This window comes from Chamaea fasciata, unplaced genomic scaffold (genome assembly GCF_029207755.1).
Source record: "Chamaea fasciata isolate MVZ Bird 193981 ecotype frontalis unplaced genomic scaffold, bChaFas1.0.hap1 SCAF_20, whole genome shotgun sequence".
NCBI classification, from domain to species: domain Eukaryota; kingdom Metazoa; phylum Chordata; class Aves; order Passeriformes; family Sylviidae; genus Chamaea; species Chamaea fasciata.
In genome coordinates, this window is record NW_027094105.1 from 6,468,882 (window position 1) to 6,483,170 (window position 14,289).

Sequence of the window (14,289 nt, forward strand, 5' to 3'; positions counted from 1 at the left end):
CTACTGATACGCTTTGATACACCCCATGAATTAGTGCCCATATTTTGGCTGTGATGGGATACAGGTTTAAGCCCTGCCGGAAGGGAGCGACATTTGCTGACGGTCACCGCGGCTGCTTTTCCCGTGGCATTTCCTCCGCGGCTCTGAGAGCCGAATCGGGGCTTGAACGGATAAAACTTTTCCACGGACGGATCAGTACGTGTTGGCACAGCTCGGCCGAGGGGAAGGGGTCAGTCCTGAGTCCCGCGGCGATATTCAAGCCAAGCGTGACCACCGGCCAGCTGGGGAGGGCATCAGAGGATTGCCCTCAGGGCAAACCCTGTGTGAGGGGCACCCAAACCGCGGGTGCTGCTCCCCGCCTCGGCCCGCAGCACCCCAGCCCGGCTGAGCCCCGGGGAAGGCCCGTGGTGCCGCCCCGGTGTGCCGGGCGGGTTCCGCCGGGGCGGGTCACTGCCGAGGGCTGCCCGAAGAGCGGCGCACCCTGCCCGCACTAAAGACGGCCGCGGCCCTCCTTCGGCTGCCCCGGGGCGAAGCCCGAGAGTCCCTTCGCTGCCAGGAACAAACGTGGCTGCCCAGTCACCGCCCCTGCCGCCCGCACTCAAGATGGCGGCGCCCGTGCCCTCAGGGGCGCTCCTGCCAGCAGCCAACATGCCGGGCGGAAGGCGCGTGCGGCGGGGCCAAGATGGCGGCGGTCACCATGAGGCTGCCGGCGGTCCGTCCGCCCCTGGACTCCGGCGCTCCCCGGGGCGGTGAGAAGCACCTGGTGGCACCGGGGGACACGATCACCACGGACACGGGATACATGAGGTGCGGGCAGCGGCGGAGGGGAGGAGGAGGCGGCGGCGGCGGCGGGGTGGCGGCGGCGCGGCTTCGGGCTGTCTTTAGGTAGCCTCTCTCTCTCTCTCCGCAGGGGCCACGGTACTTTTGTGGAGGATGACAAGCTGATCGCCTCGGTTGCCGGCGTGGTGGAGAGGGTGAACAAGCTGGTGTGTGTCCGGGCGCTGAAGGCCAGGTGAGCGCGGCCGCGGCGGGAGCGGGCCGGCAGCGGGGCCTGGCTCGGCGGGGCGAGTGTGAGGTGTGTGACCGCCGCTCTCTGTGCCAGGTACAACGGCGAGATCGGCGACATCGTGGTCGGGAGGATTACGGAGGTAAAGCCCCGTGTTTGCCGCGGTACCGAGGAGGAGGAAAAGGAGGGTGTTCGTGGCTCAGTCCGACTCTTAAGTGCTTCCCGGGATCCTAAAACCTTGATACACATCAGTGTCCCTGCGCAGGGTACTGGGGGCATGTGGACTTTAACCGGGATGAGGCTGGAAGAAGCCAGCAGAGCTGTTCCCTCCTGCAGGTTGGGGAGCTGCAGCTCCCATTCAATTTCTCAGTGTGTACCTATAAGTTTGGGTGGGTTTTTTTCCCCTTAGGTTCAGCAGAAGCGATGGAAAGTGGAAACAAATTCCAGGCTGGATTCAGTCCTGTTGCTGTCATCTATAAATTTACCTGGTGGGGAGCTGGTGAGTGTAGCTGGTTTTGTTTTGCATGGCATTCTAAGGTTCTATTCTAACTATCCATTTTAACTGATGGATGTTTTCTCATTCTGGGCTACATGTAACTTTTCTTGTGATGTTTCAGAGAAGAAAATCAGCAGAAGACGAGCTTGCGATGAGGGACTACCTGCAGGAAGGAGATCTCATCAGTGTATCCTTCTGCTGCTCCCATTGGCACAAGAGCAAGGGCATGGGAAGAGCAGGGAAAGCCTGGCTGGGGGTGAGAGCTGTGCTGGGGTGGCACTGGGCAGCCTTAGGGACCCTGTTTCCTTAAGTGGCACCGACAGGCAGAGGTCCAGTCTATATTTTCTGATGGGGCTGTATCGCTGCACACCCGGAGCCTGAAGTATGGAAAGGTGAGTTATTCCAAAGCCCGTGATCCTGGGTTAATTCTGCACCAGCTGATTTGTATAAGGCCTTTTGGAGGCTTTTTTAAGAAAAGAGCTCTGGAGTAGAGCAGGATGTTGTTATGACCCATTCCTGCAGGACAGGAAGACTCTCAGCTTCTACATGAGAGCACACACATCGAGTTTCCCCAAAGCAGAGGAGGTGTCCTTGAGTTGCCCTTTGATCCAATGCTCTCCCTGTCCACAGTTTCAGCCTGCTAGTTCTGTTTCCCCCACTAGCCACTTGGGAATGAAATCCTGGGGAAAGATCTCCTCACTCCTCTTCTGCTGGCTGTTGCCCCTGTGACTTGTTCCTCTCCGCAGGGCTCTATTTGAGGCTTTACGCAGTTGGCATTTATCTCTGGTTTTGTGCATTGAAATAAGCCAAGAGGCCGTTGGAGCGTAGGCTGCAGTTTGGGATTACCAGACCAAGAGTATTAGCACTTAAAAGATGAAAGGGAAGTGTGCTTATTGCACAAAGGGTGAAGGACAGTGATTGGATTATGAGGGAAAGTGTTCTGCTAAATTGGGCCTCTGACTCCTCATTTTTCTGCAGGGATGGTTGATGTGTAGTTACGATCAAGATATTATTAACATTTGTGCTAAGCACTTAGAGTATTCTTCATCTTCAAAGGGCTGCACAGGCATTAGCTAATCCTCCCAGTGCTCCCAGAGGCAGGCAGGTTTTATATTCACTGTTTCACAGGAAAAGGTGTTAAAACAGAGTTGTTCCTAGGCCAGCAATGGAGTGAGTGTGTGTCAGTGACTTGGTGTTATCTGTGGTGGCTGATGATGTCTCTCATGCTGAGCCTCGTGTTCTTCTCTCCAGCTTGCCCAGGGTGTGCTGGTGCAGGTCTCTCCCTCCCTTGTGAAACGCCAGAAGACTCATTTCCATGACCTGCCCTGTGGTGCCTCCGTGATCCTTGGCAACAATGGCTTCATCTGGATCTACCCAACTCCAGAGCAGAAGGATGACGAGGCTGGAGGCTACACTGCCAACTTGGAGGTGAGTGTTCAGGGAAAGTGAGCCTTCTACCAGTGATGGTTTTTAGTCTGACATAGTCAAAAGCACGTGACTAACCTGAGACTTTCAGGATCTTGTGTTAAGGTCACAGCAAGGCTTTTTTACTTGCATTATTTCCCTGTGCGTTCATCCCTTTTCCTCTGTTCTTTCTCAGCCAGTTCCTTTGTCTGACCGGGAGGTGATCTCACGGCTCCGAAACTGCATCATGGCTCTGGTTACTCACAAGATGATGCTCTTTGACACCAGCATCCTGTATTGCTATGAAGCATCCCTTCCTCATCAGGTACAGGAACTAGTAGTGTTTATTCCACACTGAGGGGAGGGAACAGAAAGGCTGCATCAGTTGCTGCTGAAGTCAGAGTTTCCTTTCAACTTACCAAAGCATCCTGTAGTGAGTGACAGTATGAACTCTCCCCTTTTGCATAATGTAAGTTGCCTTGCACAGTTTCAGGGATAGTTTGAAGGGTTCTGCCTCTGGCAAAGTCTAACTATTCCTGAAGAGAGATCAGTCCCTTTTTTAATGTTGTGTATCCCTCGCTGGCATTATGGACCCTTTAATTCCTGTGAAAACAGTGTTAAAATTGGCATTGTATGAAGGTACAGTGCATTTTATGAAGCGATGAAAAGGTAAATGTCATGCATTGTACAGAGAGCAGTCTCATGTCTGTATCTGCATCCTGCACTGCTGAAAGGCTGCCTCCATTTGACCTCTTGCTGTACAGCTTTTCACTGTGATTCCTGCCAGCACAATCACGGGCAATTCTTTTCTCATAAATAAAGGAGATCTGAATTGTCTTCTGCTTTCATTCCCAGTGAGGTGTTCTTTTGAAGTATAACTGTGTTTAAGTCATCTCTGCCCTTCCCAAATACAGTGTGTGTCCTTCAGGGAAGATGAGGAAGATTAATAGCCTCTTCTTTTGATTTCCTCTTGTCTCTGTAAGGATTCCCAACTGGCAAAGTTAATTTTGCCTTGAACTCTCTGCCATGGGGTTTTTTTTCACCACAACCCTCTATACTTCTTTGCTGTTGCTGCCATGTGTCAGAGACCTTTGTCTCCTCACAGAATGCAAAAGTAGTAGTTGATTCCTGGTGCTCATATTGGTCTTCTTTCCATTGCAGATCAAGGACATTCTCAAACCAGAGGTGACAGAGGAGATCGTTCTGGGAGCTCGACAGAGGTTGCTGGATTCAGAGGGATAGGGCACATGGCCAGAAGCAGTCATTTGAAATCCCAGCATGGCAGCTTTGATTCTCAGTATTATGTGGGTTTTTTTCAGTGTTCTAGTCCCCAACATTCATTCCACACTTCAGAAACCACCAAAAATTCCTCACTCCTAGGGTATCTCCTGTGTCCTTTTAGTACAAAGTAGTACTTAAGTACAATAGCCTTTTAGTGCAACAGCCTGAAAAATTGATATCTGACCTTTATAAAGATGCAGATGCAACCGGGACATGTCTCCTAGCACCTGTTGCTGTGTCTAATGCCCCAGAACTTTGTGCAGAATGACAGAGAGGAAGGGATATGTTTTATATTTCTTTGTCTCCAGAAGATGATTTGGATTTTAATTTACTTGTGATAAGGATCTACCAGTCTGTCCTCTGACTGAGAGCTCTCATTTTTAAGAATGTAAATCCAGGCACATGTGTTTAGAAAACAGGAGTATCCACACCCTTGCTAACCATGGTTTGGGTCTGGCTGTTCATGGCTTGAATGTCTCAGGGGTATGAAATGGGATGTGGCTGTGACTGTCCATATGGAGCTGTGGACAAGCAGTGTCCTGGTTTGTGTGTATCCTGCTGGTTTTTTTTTGTTTGTTTTTTTTATGCCTGAGAGGTGAGCTCCTCTTCTGAGGAGGTATCAGTATGGTTTTGTATTAAGTATTTTTGCATTTCAATAAATTTTTTGAAACAAATCAGTCCTTCGGCAGTGTGTGCATTGGTTTGTTTTTAGTCTAGCTTGAGGGCTATGGTTGGCTTAAGTTTCCTTGTGCCGGGACACTTGGAATGGTTACATTGTCTTATCTCCCCTTCAGCTGCTTCCCTTCATCCCAGCAGGACCTGACCTTCCTCTTCAGCCCTTACAGGGTTCCTCTGTAAGGATTGCCTGGTGTTCACAGTGGCTTTCCAAGCATTGCCTCCCTGCAGGATCCCTTGGAGAGGTGAGTCAAGCAGAGGTGACTGGGGGCGACAGGGAGCCCAGTATGACACTGGTGAAGATCTTCAGGCCAGTGGTTAGAGGCGGCCATGTGAAGCCAGGTGTTGGCAGGCAGGCAGTCACGTTCTCTGTGCAGAATGTGATGCTTTCCCTGCAGAATCCTCTCAGCTCCAGGTGCTATATTAGAGCTGTTTTATTATATATGTATTCTGTCTATTTGTGATAGAGTGATGAGGATGATAAAACATCTCTCCCAGTTGTCCCTGAATCCAATTGCACGTTGCAGATTTGCACTCTTGCCTCAGGCACAAGGGAAAATTCTTGGTGTTTTCCTGGGAACTAGAAATTCGGTTTGTTGCTGTCCCTCCAGCTTGGGTTGCTTTCCCTGTGGTCCCAAGCAGGCACTAGATGGCACCTTTGGATCGTGTTTGTGGCACTTCCCTTTGCCAGCAGCTCTGCCTCGCTGCCCTGCCAAACAGCAGGGCCTGGATGGCTGCCACCTGCGCTGCTGCCCGAATCCTAAAGCATAATGGGGCTAAGGACAAGCAAGGACATGGCTAATCCGTTCTGATGCTGCACAACTGCCCGTGCTGCCTCTGAAAATAGTACTGAACTTGTTGGGGGTATCGCTGGAATGATCCACAGAAGTCCTGGGAACTGTTATTTTTGCGTTTTAAGAAGATTCCCTAATAAGTGTTGCAACAATCACATCCGCAAGATGACTGGGGAAATTTGAAAACCAAGGCTTGATGGTGACACTTTCAGGTCTCCATGAGGCTGCTGGTAGCCACATAACACACACCCGCATAGACAAGACTGGTTCAAAAAAAGCTAAAAAGGCTTTAGCAGTCTGCATCTTTTACTTTAAAAAGTACTCTTTCCCCCCTTACCCAATTGCTGTAGTTTAGCAGCTGTTTCTCTTATTACCACAGGGGGAGATTCAGGGATTTCTGCTAGATCTGGACTACTTCAGCTCTGAGCTTTCTGATTCCTCCAGCTTGCTGCAAGATTCCTGATAATTTGGCATTAATAATGTGTTAAATTGGGGAGGTATGTGACTCATTCAGTTCCCTTATTTCTGAATACCTGGCACTTTTGTTTTTAAACACAAGAAGAACACCAGCTGCTGAGGTTTGGTTGTGGATCCTTCCTGATGGGAGGGAACCAAAGGTCTCAGTATTTTCCCCTGTGACCATGCACATTCAGCCAGCCCTGCGCCAAGACCTAAATTGTGTAACAAGACTTCAGCAAGGTCATTGCTGGAAGTTCCTGCAACTCCATCCAGCACAGTGCTGCAAACCAGCAGGTAACAAGAAGCCAGCAACAGCAGTGTCCCCTTAAATTCTTGAAATAGTCTGTGGGATTTTGCTGGGCAACTTCTAAGCAGGAAGGGTGAAAAGGAAGAAACTTTGGCTTCTCTGGTTTAAGAAAAAAAAAAGTAGTTGAAAGTAGGGTGGGAAAAACCTAGTAAGTGTTCATTTTTGTATGGGGAACTAAAAGGCCCACGCAGGCATTAAAACAGCTCAGACCAACCTGATTTCTTCATTCACCAGTGTCTGACACTGTAAAGCAGCTGTAGCACCTCCTGTGCTGCTTAATCCATGGTGCAGTTGTGCTCAGAAGTGGAGTTGGTAGTTAGTTCCCTTGCCTGTAGGAATGAGAACACAACATCACTTATCTGCAAAAACAATTTTCTTGTTTCTTGGTCCCAGTGTTCATGTACTAATAGGAAGAATTCCTTTACTCATAGGAATAACCACTGAGATTTTAAATTTGTGCTAATGGGTTATTAATCCAATTACTGTTGCTTATTGCATTACTTCTGTACCATCCATGCACAGTTTTGCTGTTCAGCTGAGAGTGGTACAAATAAAAAGCTTTGTGCAGACCTGAGAAGAGACTGAAATTCCACTGAGATTAGAGACATCTTGAAATGCTTCTCTCAGGTTCCTGAGGATTGTTAATTAACATGCTAAGTTTTATTATTTGGTGAAGAGGTTGAAGCTTTTAAGATATTGTTATGGAGAAAACATCACTGCAGCTGTTGGGTGAGAACCCACACTTAATGGGAGGTAAACAGAGAAAGTACTGAAGTATCTCTTAGGAAAAAAATAAATGGTAGGATGTACATGGGCTTGATTAAAAAACACTCTGTAGCTTTTTTTAAAACTGTATTCTGTATTCACATAACTTTTCTGTCTCTATCTTCTCTAACAACTTCTGAATCTACAGAAAATGTAATACCCTTCAGGAAGGAAAGAAGGCAGGTATCTCACTATGACATTTGGGAGTGACCAGCTGACTCATCTGCCTGTGTATTGTCCCACATTAACTACAGCAGTGCTCTGGGAAACAGGAAATGCTTTTGGAGAAACTGCTGAGTGGAAAGAGGCTGGGAACTGCTGGCAAAGAACATGCCCCACTTTGCTGCTTATGATTGCATAGCATCAGAAGGAATAACTGCCTGTTGGCCTGAATGATAAACTCACCCGGTCTGTTAAATAAAAAGTAAGTGCATTCATCTGCACAGATCTCAGGCAAACCAGGGAAGAGCATATTTACAGCCTGTACTGTCCACAGCACATCCCTGGAAGTGTTCAAGGACATGTTGGATGGGGCTTGGAGCAGCCTGGTCTAGTGGAAGATGTCCCTGTCTGTGGCAGGGTGGTGGAACATGATGGTTCAAACCTAAACAAACTAAACCTAAACAGTTCTGTGATTCTATGAGGTCCTGCATATTTGCAATTATTTTTGCTTAATTTGGTGAAGATTTTTCTGACTATTGCGGACCCATGGTTGTCTTCTGGAGTTTACTCTGCTTCAGCCCTGCCATGGTAGGAGAGATTATCCAGGATGCTCCAGTCAGAACCAGAAGACAGTAACTTTTTCAGTGAAAAATGGTTGGTATTGGGTTTTGTAACAGATTTCTCTTGGGCTGCTTGCCCTATGCTGACAGCTTCATTTCCTCACTTTCCTCCAATCCATGGGAGCCGAGCAGGGTTATGTCACCTCGGTGAGAAGCTGATCTCTGTTACTGAGATAAACCTGGAGAGTTTCTGCAGAGTTCAAGAGATGTGACCCTGGATTTATCTCAGCATGACGTACCAGAATTTCTCTCTTCTGTGTGGGCGTGTGTGCAGCACAACCAGCCTCAGTACCTGCAAACTGAGCCATTGATTGAGAAATCCAATAGGAATGTTTTGAGCTCAGTCTCCTGGCTAAGAATTAGTGATGTAGGAGCAGCCTGGCACAGCAGAGATGGAGGACCCTGCAGGGCTGCATGAAGTGCTACATTTTGGATGCTATTGTTAGATGAAAAATACAGGTCTGCCAGAGACCTTGAATATGGTGTAGGAGACATGGAGTGTGTTTGGATTTGTCACAAGGGAGGAGTCAGTATAAACAAGCTGCTCTGTGTCCAGATGGTTGCCCTGAGCAGGAGGCTATAGCACAGAATTGCAATTGTGTGTTCTCCTGTTGTCGAGTGGGAGCAACCACAGACCTTTGACCAAAACATCCTGACCTCTAGCTGCTGCCTTGACCCTCTTCTATCCCAAGGTAAATGGGGAGAATGTATGAAAAACTAAATATCTTCAGCACCACAGTCTGCTCTTTAGCTCTTCTCAGTGCCTGCTGAAGAATTCAGGGGTTTAACCTTATCTTTGTACCAAATGGTGCACAAAAATAGGTAAATATTTTACTTTTTTCATTTGTCACTGGCCTCTATGGCTGGTTTTGGTATCGAGTTCTGTGTATGCTGAGAGCATTCATAAGGAGATGAAGTCCTTTGTGCACGCAGGGTGACAGATTCCTGCCTGTGCACACAGCTGATCCAGTAAGGATCTCTTCTTCCCTGTCCATCTCTGCAAGCATCCAGGGTCCAGAGCTGGCCAGAAGCTCTGAGACCCCTGCAGAGCCACATCTGTGGGAAAACAACTTGGGTGGCCCTTCTAATGAGGTAAGGGATTTCACATGAGCTTTTTGGGGCCTTTCCCCCCAGAATCACAGATTAGCTGGGGTTGGAAGGGATCTCTGGAGATCATCCTGCCCAATCCCCCTGCCAGGGCAGGGTCACCTGGAGCAGGTGACACAGGAATGTGCCCAGGTGGGTTTGGAGTGTCTCTAGAGTGGGAGACTCCACGCCCTTCCTGGGCACCTGTTCCAGAGCTCTGCCACCCTCAACGGAAAGACGTTCTTCTTCATGTTGAGGGGAAACTCTTTGTCTTTCAGTTTATGGCCATTGCTCCACATCCTGTCACCGGGCACCACTGAAGAGAGTCTGGCACCATCCTCGGGCACGCCGGGGAGATATTTAGATGAATTGCTGAGATCCCCTCTCCGCTTTCCCTTCTCCAGACTAACTCAGCCCAGCTCCCGCAGTGTCTCCTCATCAGAGAGACGCTCCAGCCCCCAAATGCTCCCTGTGGCCTCCTCAGGACCCTCTCCAGCAGCTCCTTGTCCATCTCGTCCTGTGCCCAGCACTCCAGATGCGCCTCACCAGGGCCGAGCAAAGGGAGGATCCCCTCCCTCGCCCTGCCGAGAGCCTTCTCCCCGGGAAGCCCCCGCTGCCCTTCCCCGCCCGGCCGGTCCCTGGAGCCGGCGGCGGGGCCGGGATCGGGCAGCGCCGGGCGGGAGGCGGGGGCGGCGGAGGAGGAGGGGCCGGAAGGGGATGTGACCGCCCGCCCGCCGGCCCGGGGGTTCCGGGATCTCCCTCGCCGCCTCCGCCGCCCCCCGCCAGCCCCGCAGCCCCGGGGTACCCGCGGCCCCTCGCCGCGCTCCGCCCGCCCGGCCCCGCTGCCGCCGGGCCCCGCTGCCGCCGCCCGCCCGCCCGCCCGCCCGGGGATGCGGCCGGCGCGGTCCCCCCCGCCCGCCCTGGCCCGGCTGCTGGGCAGGAACCGGCCTCCCGGAGCTCCCCGGCCTCGCAGCCCCGCGCCCGGCTCCGCCTGAGGCAGCGGGCACGGGGCGCCGGCCCGGCCGCCCCAGCGCTGCTCCGACGCCGCCATGGCCCCGCCGGGCCCCCCGGCCCCGAGGTAGCGGCGGTGGAAGGAGCCGAAGCCCGCTGACCGAGGAGCCCCCGTCCCATCCCTGCAGCCCGGGGAGCTGCTGCTGCTGCTTCTCCTGGAGAGCTGACATGCTTCCAGCGCACCTGACCCTGCTGGACTTCAGCGATACTTGAAGCCGAATCCGTGGCTCTTTGGCCTTTGCCAACTCAATGCTATGCAAAAGAAAAGGAGGAAAAAAAAAAGAAACCTTGACACTAGTTGTGGTGGGAATGGCTGTTTCCTGCCCTGGGTGAGCCCATGTGTGGTTTCTTGCTTGTGAGATGAACTAATAATTCTCCTTTACCTGGTGGATGACACACTACATACGGCAACCTGAAACTTTGGTAATGCTTGGTCATTGCTGAGCGGTTGGGACTTTTACTCGTTTGTTTGTTTGTTTGTTTTTGCGTAAAGTCACCCAAGGAGCCTTGTTGCTGTCTTCAAGAGCATTGGAGGAATTTGTCTTAATTCTTCACCTCAAGTGACTTTATCCCACTGTGAGTGCAGCCAGTGCACCCACCTCAATACCTTCTCCTTCAAAACTCCTCCCCAGCCTGAAAGATCAGGGATCACTGACTTCTTCGAAAACTTCTCGTCCTGAGAAAAGGCTGCCCATAGTTACTTTATGGGGCAGCAGCCTGGAAAAGTTCTTGGGGACCAAAGGAGGCCAAGTCTGCCTGCCCTGCACTTCATCAAAGGAGCAGGGAAGAAGGAGTCATCGAGGCATGCGGGCCCACACTGCAACGTCTTCGTGGAACATGGTGAGAAGTTTCTATTGGTATTTGGTTTAATTTTGGTTTGCTGGTTATTTAATTTTAATTTTTGGTACAATATAGATTTATTCAAGACCATGGAGCAGATGCAGTCATGTACTTTATGGAAGTCTTGTTTTCTTTCCATTGCTGCTTAATGCAAATCTTCTGTGATTGCTTATTAAGAAAATACTTGGGTCAGATTGCCTGTAACTTGAGGAGAGGCTATTGTACAGTTAAAGGTGAAATGCAAGGAAGTAACTTTTTAACATTGTACAAGTTTCTCATTTCTGCCTTGGTTATGTTCTGGTTTGCAGTCTGGGAAAGTGTTTGATCCTTTTTGAGTTGTCTGTGTCATAGTACAGACCAGCCTCAGCCAGTGGTGATGCTGTGGTCAGTGACAGGTGCTCTTTAATTATCTTTACCGAAGGGACTTTGCTACTTGGAAGGGAAAAAAAAAAAACAACAACCCTTATTTTGGAAAGTTTGTGAACTTACTGCTGTTGTGAAAAGAATTTCGTGGTGCATTTGGAACACCTTTGCTTAGTGGTTTCTCACAGCTGGTTAAACCTTTATCCTGTGCTGTGATGGATTGAAGTGCTAGAGGCCAAAAGTTTGGGGTAGAGCAACCTCGTCACTTGCTGGCCTTCTGCAAAGTATGGGGGGGAGTTCAGAATCTCAGGAAAGAGGCCAGATGAAAAACTCAGTAGGACTCACAGGCAGATTTGGTGACTGCATCAAATTCTTCCTTAAACAACAAAAACCAACCAACCAACCCCCTCCCCCCGCCCCCCAAAACCAAAGAATTGTAAAGTCAAGGCATCTCTACAGAAGTGAGGTGCAGAAATGCATTGTTTTGCTTAAACTCTTTGGAGCAATCCTTGCTTTTGCACAACACTTCTAAAATTCTAGTATTCTTTGAGATGATGTGCTGCTGGCTGCTGTCTTTGGCTGGAGAATGTGACTTTGACAAAGCTTCTGTAACAGTTTTGTCCTGTAGAGGAAGTTTATCTGTGGACAAAACAAAACTGCATCTGTAATCTTCATATAACTAAAAATTGAAATATTTGCTGTGTCTGAGAACACAATCTAGTTAGAGGAAAAGTTTTGATTTGTTCTTACTTTTTAAGGGCTTTGCTTTCAAACTTTTTCTCATTCTGTGTTTCTAGAAGGGCCCAAGAAATTCCCTGCAATGTTCAACAAACACACAGAGATCCCATGTTTGTACTGCCGTGCTGAAATACTCTTTTGAGTTACTTCAGTGTCTTATTTTCCCATACAATATTTGTGCACTGAAGAAACTTGAGGTAATTAAGGGAAGGTTAGAGAATATCAGGGCTAACTTGGCCTTCTGATGTTAAGCCTGCTGCTGGATTTTTCCTTGCTTCCAGTCCGGTGATATACCCACTTCTCCACTCCCAGTTTGGTTCCTGCTTTTACTACTTTGGACAGAGTTTCAAGGTCAGATGAGATACAGCCGGAGCACTTGCTGCAAGCAATACAATATTCTCAGTCCCTTTGGTGTTTTGCTGTAGCAGAAAAGCCAGAAACGTTCTTTTTTGATCATCTAACAGCAATAGGCAGATGGTAACTTCTTGCCAGTGTGACCTGAGGTCAGCAGATCCCAGCACATCCATGAGGAAAAATGGCATCTCTAATGTCCGTGTGCCATATGTCCACGAGAGACCTTGGTGTCTTGATTTAGAAAAGAATAAACTTGAAAGAGGACATCAGGGCTAGGACATCTGTTAAGAGAACTGCAAAAGATCAGCCTCACTTATACACATGAGGAAAAGTTTCTTCCTTTGAGTGGATGAAAAGGTTCTTCCAAGTCCTGGCAGTAGAAGGCAGTACCACCGTTGTTTATTCAGCTCTCTTCTGAGTTTGGGCTGCTCCTGTCCTGAAAAATGCTGTGTTAAAAATCTGGACAAATTAAGAGGGAACAAAGTTCATTTTAGAAAGTTCTTCCTTTTCCTTTCAGTAATTTACCTTTGAAATACACAGACTGACATACTTTATAATTAATGAACAGATCAGTATTTAATGCCTTCAGTCCTATTCACTTATTGTGCTATGGGCTGTAGTACATAAAAATAAGATTGGTGTTTTTTCAGGGCTTAAATGTTTACATGTTTCCCTTTCAGTACTCTCATTACATAGTTTCTTTTAAATACCAAACATTGTATCTGGTTTCTCTGTCCCACTGTGGGAACCAGTTTGTCCCAGGAAAATCATGTTTCTGGCTTTTCAAACTAAGAAATGCTTAAGGAGAAATTCCATGGTGGGCCACTTAATCCCCTAGAGACAGGTGAATTCTTAAATGTACTTGTCTGGAGTTCTTGTATATTAAAGCCCGTGATAAAACAAACAAAAGAAGTGGAAATTTTGGTACCAGGGCTCTCCTTTTAGGGTTGTGTTTTTATAAAGGTATTCACGATCCTGTTTTGGTGAGACCATTACCTGCAAAGTTCTACTGAGGCTCGTTCAGCAGACACTCAGTGGAAGATCTGGATTGCTTCAGTGGTACCAGATTTTGGCTGAAAGGGCTAGTGAATATTATCAGATACTAACAGTGTGAGGCAAAATAACTTTGAGGAAAGTAATTCTATTTCTCGGTCACCGCGCTCTCCGTAGCACCCAAAGCAACATGTCGAGAGGCTCCTGAAAAGCCAAGGAGGCAACTGGCCAGAAATCAGCTCTGCTGGTGCTCAAATGTTCTGTGAGAATAATGCAGAAAGGCTCTAAATTTTGTCATGAGCTGACAATTGAGGAGTGCCTTGAGGGGGAAAAAGTAATCTATGGGCAAGTTTTGGGCTTCTCTCTTTGTGCTGTTTCTTTCCCCACGGAGGGTGTTTTACAGGCTGGAGTTCATGCTCGTGTCGTTACCCTGGGCAGCAGAGTAGCCCTTGCTGGGATTTTACAAATTTCTCCCTGATGCAGATTACTCCAGCTCACAGTTTGCTTGCAAGCTTGAACTTGAGAGGAATTATAAAGGCAAAGTTTCCTTCTTTCTCTTTGCTTTTCTTGGTGAGAAGTGAGTCTGTAGTCACTGCTTTTTGGGGATATCCAGCTGAGAAAAAAGTGTGGTCAGTAGACACTTAAGGGGAACGACACTGTCAGTGCGCCTTGAAATCTGCACACTAGTGTATCTTGTGCCTTACCAGAACGTTAATTTTGGCAAAACTCAAACTTCTGAGAAAAAAGGTGTGTTCTCAGAGGGCTCAGCTCTGATCCCAGAGCTGGCAGGAGCTGACTGGCGCAGTTGGCAAACACCACACCTTCTCTGACTGCCTCGTGGAGGTGTTGCTGTGCTGAATGATGAGCAGATCCCCTGAAGCAGGTTGGTGGAACAGTATCTCCAAGCAAAAGCAGCACTTGGAGGCTTTAAAAAT

General features: G+C 48.7%; 2 protein-coding genes across 2 annotated transcripts in view; both read left to right on the top strand.

The window, feature by feature from the left end:
- Window positions 1-652: 652 nt before the first annotated feature.
- EXOSC2 (exosome component 2) lies at window positions 653-4,861 on the top strand. The gene is made up of 9 exons (XM_066201096.1): window positions 653-807; window positions 911-1,012; window positions 1,103-1,148; window positions 1,416-1,505; window positions 1,624-1,689; window positions 1,826-1,894; window positions 2,754-2,930; window positions 3,103-3,231; window positions 4,068-4,861. The coding sequence occupies exons 1-9, from the start codon at window positions 683-685 to the stop codon at window positions 4,146-4,148; spliced, it is 885 nt and encodes a 294-aa protein (XP_066057193.1). The 5' UTR covers window positions 653-682; the 3' UTR covers window positions 4,149-4,861.
- A 5,139-nt stretch (window positions 4,862-10,000) lies between these two features.
- Window positions 10,001-14,289, top strand: part of ABL1 (ABL proto-oncogene 1, non-receptor tyrosine kinase) — a 78,379-nt gene continuing 74,090 nt past the window's right edge. Inside the window, exon 1 of the mRNA XM_066200971.1 lies at window positions 10,001-10,906. Coding sequence (XP_066057068.1) covers window positions 10,771-10,906 — 136 coding nt within the window. The 5' untranslated portion in view covers window positions 10,001-10,770. The remainder of the gene's footprint in view (window positions 10,907-14,289) is intronic.

Bases quoted from the DNA above. Each gene is read 5' to 3' on its own strand.
- EXOSC2 (XM_066201096.1), top strand. From the start codon at position 683: ATGGCGGCGGTCACCATGAGGCTGCCGGCGGTCCGTCCGCCCCTGGAC. The intron at 1,013-1,102 runs GTGAGCGCGGCC...TCTCTGTGCCAG, and splicing joins GTCCGGGCGCTGAAGGCCAG to GTACAACGGCGAGATCGGCG. The intron at 1,506-1,623 runs GTGAGTGTAGCT...GTGATGTTTCAG, and splicing joins ATTTACCTGGTGGGGAGCTG to AGAAGAAAATCAGCAGAAGA.